The sequence below is a fragment of the Entelurus aequoreus genome, unplaced genomic scaffold (genome assembly GCF_033978785.1).
Source record: "Entelurus aequoreus isolate RoL-2023_Sb unplaced genomic scaffold, RoL_Eaeq_v1.1 HiC_scaffold_434, whole genome shotgun sequence".
Lineage (NCBI taxonomy): Eukaryota > Metazoa > Chordata > Actinopteri > Syngnathiformes > Syngnathidae > Entelurus > Entelurus aequoreus.
In genome coordinates this window covers 8613-14797 of record NW_026908328.1, presented here as the reverse complement: position 1 = coordinate 14797, position 6185 = coordinate 8613, and the positions used below count along the sequence as shown (strand labels likewise).

General features: G+C 42.9%; 1 protein-coding gene across 1 annotated transcript; it reads left to right on the top strand.

Annotated features, from left to right (window-relative positions):
- The first annotated feature begins 1286 nt into the window (after positions 1-1286).
- Positions 1287-3385, top strand: LOC133645528 (alpha-(1,3)-fucosyltransferase 7-like). Its single transcript, XM_062040367.1, has one exon. The coding sequence runs from the start codon at positions 1333-1335 to the stop codon at positions 2359-2361; it is 1029 nt and encodes a 342-aa protein (XP_061896351.1). The 5' UTR covers positions 1287-1332; the 3' UTR covers positions 2362-3385.
- Positions 3386-6185: the final 2800 nt, after the last annotated feature.

Sequence of the window (6185 nt, the reverse complement as noted above, 5' to 3'; positions counted from 1 at the left end):
GGAGGACCTGAGAGGTCGAGTGGCTGCTCATTACGGCATGGTCCAGCCAACCTAAAGAAAGGCACCAGAAAGGCCAAGCTGGACATCAACAATGGCAGACAGGTGTGGCAGGGAGTCCAGCAGAACCAACCCTGGACCTGCTGAAGGGGAACCCCACTTTGGCAGAGGAAATTAGCCTCTTTTTTACCTGCTTTGATGTGGCGTCCCTGGAGACGACCAGACCAGACCTCAAAGCCCACAGTAACTTAATCCTCACTATTGAAGACCTTGAGGTTAGGTGTGCACGAAGGACCGTCAACCCGAGGAAGGCCGCCGGACCATACGATGTCCTGGAATGGGTTTTGATGGACTGTGTGGACCAGATGTCTGGAATCGTCAACGGAATCTTCAACCAGTCCCTACCTGTCTGAAATCTTCCACTGTAATCCCTCTGCCAAAAAAACACCACATTTTCAGCCTCACACTCACACCTGTGGTGATGTGGCCGCTCTCTACCCATGCTTGGAACATTGCTCCAGAGTATAGGGTGAGAGGGAAACTGTATCTCAATTCTTCCTTATATCTACCATGTATGGAAAACAAGACAAGAATTGTTAAAGTTCTTTTAGAGACTGGTTAACATCCATCAATCCATCCATTTTCTTCCGCTTATCCGAACTCGGGTCACGGGGGCAGAAGCCTAAGCAGAAAAGCCCAGACTACCCTCTCCCCAGCCACTTCGTCCAGCTCCTCCCGGGGGATCCCGAGGCATTCCCAGGCCAGCCGGGAGACATAGTCTTCCCAAAGTGTCTTGGGTCTTCCCCGTGGCCTCCTACCGGTCGAATGTGCCCTAAACACCTCCCCAGGGTGGCGTCCGGGTAGCATCCTGACCAGATGCACGAACCAGTCGCTCTTCGTGTCAAATTTTGGCAGAAAATTTATTTGAAAACTGAGCGATACAAAAAGTGGGGAGTTGGAAAACAAAGGTACCGCCGTAGGTTAAAGTGCATTTTAGGTTCATCCAAATATTCCGCCCAAAGCCGAACATCGCTAACTTTCTGTAAGTAGCGTATATTAAGCAGTATTCTCTCCAGACTTCGTTCGCTAATTCGGTTTTATTTCAAACATAAATACCAAAGTTACTTTGAGGAACGTCACTCATTCTCTAGCACGATTCGACATATGTTTGAGCGATGACAGATTGTTTGTTCACTTCCTTTCCTTCTCGGTGTCATTGTTACTATCATGACAGAAGTGTCTAACTGTAATGAGTCTCTGCACAATAACTTGTTCTTTATAGCAAGTAATCATCCATTTCTCTTGCAGGACTGCAACTGTTCCACACCTGCCTCAATGAAGAAGTACCTCTTCCTCTGCATCTCCTGCGTTCTAACGCTGGGTCTTCTTTACAACTGGGTGAAAGGACCCTTGTCGCCAGCTGCTTTCTTCTTTGACAACTCAGGGCAACCCAACGTGACCATCCTGCTGTGGCACTGGCCCTTTGGCGGAACTTTTGACCTCCACGGGGATGTGTGCTGGGACCTCCGCAAAATCCCAAACTGCAGAGTCGTGGCGCAGAGGTCCTTGTTTTTGGAAGCGAACGTGGTGGTGTTCCATAACCGAGAGCTGGTAACAGGAAAGGAGAAACTTCCCCTGGAGCTTCGGAGGCCGCCGGGCCAGAGGTGGGCTTGGATGTCTCTGGAGTCCCCAGTGCATAACGGGGACCGAAGCAGATTAGCTGGTGTGTTCAACCTCACCTTGAACTACAGGAGGGACGCAGATGTTACCATACCATACGGCGAGTTTTTACCACGAGACTCTGAAGATCCAGTAGAGGACATCCAACAGAATAAAACTGATCTGGTCTGTTGGGTGGTTAGCAACTACCAGGATTCCTTCAGAAGAAGCAAAGTGTACAAAGAACTCAGCGCTGTCATTCCTGTAAAGGTCTATGGACGCTGGTCAAATAATCCTCTTGCTTCCGAAGACCTTCTTCCTACAATATCACGCTGCTACTTCTATTTGGCCTTCGAGAACAGCATCGCCAAAGACTACATCACGGAGAAACTGTGGTGGAATTCTTACAAATCTGGGGCGGTTCCGATCGTCCTGGGACCGCCGGTGGCGGATTACGAGGCTGTGACACCACCGCACTCTTTCATCCACGTCGACAAGTTTGCATCTGTGAAAGAACTCGCCGAGTACCTGCAGCAGCTGGCGGCCGACGCCGAGCTCTATGGCGAGTATCTGCAATGGAGGAAGGACTGGAAGGTGCAAATGTACGAGTGGCGCTGGAGACTGTGTCAGATCTGCGTGCAGTACCCCAGCTTCCCTGAGCACAAAGTCTACACTGACCTGGCAGCCTGGGATAACGCTGCATAGAAGCAACGCAAGTCCAGGCAGGAAACATGTATCCCATGTGACAAAGTTGTGTTTCCCAAAACTGCTGTAAAACTATTCTATCAATTTCTCTAGACAATCATTTAATCTCAACTGGACTGTCGAGTTTGTCTCAGGACGCTTTGCCTCTCATCCGAGCAGAGAGATCTAGAAGCGATTTAATCGACTATATCCGACCAATCTTCTCATTCATCAAGGTCATTGTGTTCTCAGAGCATTCCAATCTACGGCATCTGGACTGTTCAGTTTGTCAGTCCTAACGACTGATGGGCTGGTAGAGGACTCTATTCTCTGCATTTTAACAGCGGCCATCTTAACTTGCCACACAATACCGCAAAGCCAGCTGTCGTGATCAATGGTCCGGATCATGTTTTTTTAGTTATGTTCTGTTAGTTTTGGACTTCCTTAGTTGTTTTGTGCACTTCAGGGGTTTGTTTTGGTTACCATGGGTACGAATTGGTTTCACCTGCCTCTGATTAGTGTTCGGCACGTTCACCTGCTGTTGAGCACTAATCAGAGAGCTATTTATTCACGTTGCTCGCCACAAACTGTCTGGCTTCCTTGTTTGCGGTAAGCAAGTGTTGGTTTCATGTCCTAGTTCTGTGCTAAGTGTTAGCCTTAGCTTCCCGTGCGTTCGGCACGCTTTTCTTTTGCTTGTTTTCTGTTTGCCTATGATTTATGTAAATAAATCATCTCTTACCTTCACGTTTTTGTCCGGAGTATCCGTGTTGCACTGGAGGAACGATCCCGCACAAATATGCGACCCCCACGTGACACCAGCAGATTGATTCCATCCGAACGACTGCTGTTGTGTTGGCAGAGGTGTCACTCCTTGTTTAATTCAATATTAAACATTACATAGAATACTTTTTCAAGTATTTGCTTCTTTTAAAAGTATTGTGGAGTCAACGATTGGCTGCAACCAGGTAGTTTTTACTGTAGTGTCTGTTTTAATAGCAAAACTCACAGTGGGGGCTCCAAGGACAAAAAATGTATGCTTAACAAAACCTTTCTCAGATCCCACATCAGGGCAAGAAAGAACTCAACCCAAAGGGATGACAATGAGAAACCTTGGAGGGGACCGCAGATGTGGGGACCCCACATCCATAGTGGATCTAACATCAGTAAAATATTTTTAAAGACTACTCCAATTGTTTAGCTGACTATTTATATCTGTGTGTGGCATTGCATTAGTGTTTTACAAGCTTCTCATCTTATTCTACACAATAAGACGGACGGTGTCCAACTTTGAATAATCAAAAAATTGTCAAAATTTCCAAACTTCCCGAGCTTAACTTCCCGTGGCAAATTTCCAGAAAGTTTCCGGAAATTTACCGGAAACTTTCCACCCCTTTGCAACCCTACACACGGATATAAATAGTCAGCTAAACTATTGGAGTAGTCTTTAAAAATATTTTACTGATGGACAAATGAATAGAAATAGGCCTGACTGGATGAAGTCCTTGGGCTCAAATACTAGTGTGGCCTCAATAGCCCTGCTGTAGTGTGCTGGGAATTATCTGTGCATGTGATGGAGGAATGCACAGTGCAGGGTTGAAAGTCAACTGAATTTGCATTAAATCAGGTTGTTTTAGCTAATAATCATGCTGCAAGATCTAGCATGTTGCATTCAATGTTTATTCCCATTCATTCCCATTAATTCCCATTAATTCCCGTTAATTCCCATTAATTCCCATGGAAAGTTTCCAACATTGAATATTCCCGGCATTTTGCAACCCTATCTGTGTGTGGCATTGCATTAGTGTTTTACACACTTCCCATCTTATTCTACAGAATAAGACGGACGGTGTCCAACTTTGAATGATCAAAAAATTGTCAAAACTTCCAAACTTCCCGAGCTTAACTTCCCGTGGCAAATTTCCTTGAAAGTTTCCGGAAATTTACCGGAAACTTTCCACCCCTTTGCAACCCTAATCCAGACTCTCACCAACATGTAAGAAAGTGGCACTGTAAACTTTTGAATTGAATGAATTAACATATGGTGAATGTTTATTTTCACCTTGGAGAAAGCAAACCAACAAGTTGAATTAAATAGTGGTATTTCAGTTTTGAGCACATGATAAGATAAGGCCCCTTAGTGTGATATTCGCAGGTGGATTGGATCACTTCTCGTAGGGAAAAGAGGCTCTAATTGGGACTTCGGAATGCAAAAGTGATAACCCTTATCCTTGAGAAAAGACTACATGTCTAGCTCAACTCCAACATTTAAGTTATGACTTAAAGCAGTTGTTTTCCAGCCCCTTACACACGAACATCTCCTTTTATGGTCGGGATGCGCTCTCCCGACTTAGCACACGCACCCGGAGACAGAAAAGGAGGAATATAAAAACTGATGGTTTGGCTTCTCCAAGTTAGGAGTCCTTCATTTTCCAGGTACTGCAGACCTGCTTAATGAGGCTCGCTTGTAATAATCGATCGAACAAATTATTTGAATGTTTTCTGCAGTGCCGTTATAAAATGAATATAGTGTACTTTCTGAATGATTCAAAATACGCCTACGAGGAGTGTGGAGGGATTTTTGGCTCGAGGAATGTCTTGGCCTCCTTCAGGGGTTGAAACATTTCCTGCCGCTTTGTTGCACTTCCTGTGTGTTTGCCACTGCTGCTTGTCATCCAGAGAGTCAAATGGGGGGAAAAGTGAAACGAATCTTTGAATAATTACTTGAATGTATCATTGATTATTTGAATAAAACCCATAAATGAGGCACCATTTGTTGTTATTCAATTAGTTATTTCAATATGTACTAGTGTTGTCCCCATACCAATATTTTGGTACCAAAATGTGTTTCGGTACTTTTCGGTACTTTGATACTTTTCTAAATAAAGTCATTATTTTACCAAAAAAATCTTTGAAAAATTGAATCCTGTCTCTGTTTGATTCCTTTGCTTCTTGTCTTGTCAAATAGATGTCATCGGTGTTTGAACCTGACAGTACCGATACTTTTCGATACTTTTCGATACTTTTCTAAATGAAGTCATTATTTTACCAAAAAATCTTTGAAAAATGAATTCCTGTCTCTGTTTGATTGCTTTAAATAAAAGGAATCTTTTATGCTTCTTGTCTTGTCTAATAGATGTCACCGGTGTTTGAACCTGACAGTACTGATACTTTTCGGTACTTTTCGATACTTTTCTAAATAAAGGCATTATTTTACCAAAAAATCTTTGAAAAATTCAATCCTGTCTCTGTTTGATTCCTTTGCTTCTTGTCTAGTCTAATAGATGTCATCGGTGTTTGAACCTGACAGTACCGATACTTTTCGGTACTTTTCGATACTTTTCTAAATAAAAGGCACCCCAAAAAGGTCATTATTGGCTTTATTTTAACAAAAAAATCCTAGGGTACATTAAACATATGTTTATTATTGCAAGTTTGTCCTTAAATAAAATAGTGAACATACTAGACAACTTGTCTTTTAGTAGAAGGTAAACAAACAAAGGCTCCTAATTTAGTCCACTGACATGTGCAGTAACATATTGTGTAATTTATCTACCTATTATTTTGTCAACATTATGAGGGACAAACCGTAAAAATGAATTATTAATCCACTTGTTCATTAACTGTTAATATCTGCTTACTTTCTGTTTCAACATGTTCTATCTACACTTCTGTTAAAATGTAATAATCGCTTATTTTTCTCTTCTTTGATACTTTACATTAGTTTTGGACGATACCACACATTTGGGTATCAATCCAATACCAAGTCGTTACAGGATCATACATTGGTCATATTCAAAGTCCTCAGGGACGAATTTCCTGAGTTCATAAACATAATATAAATAATT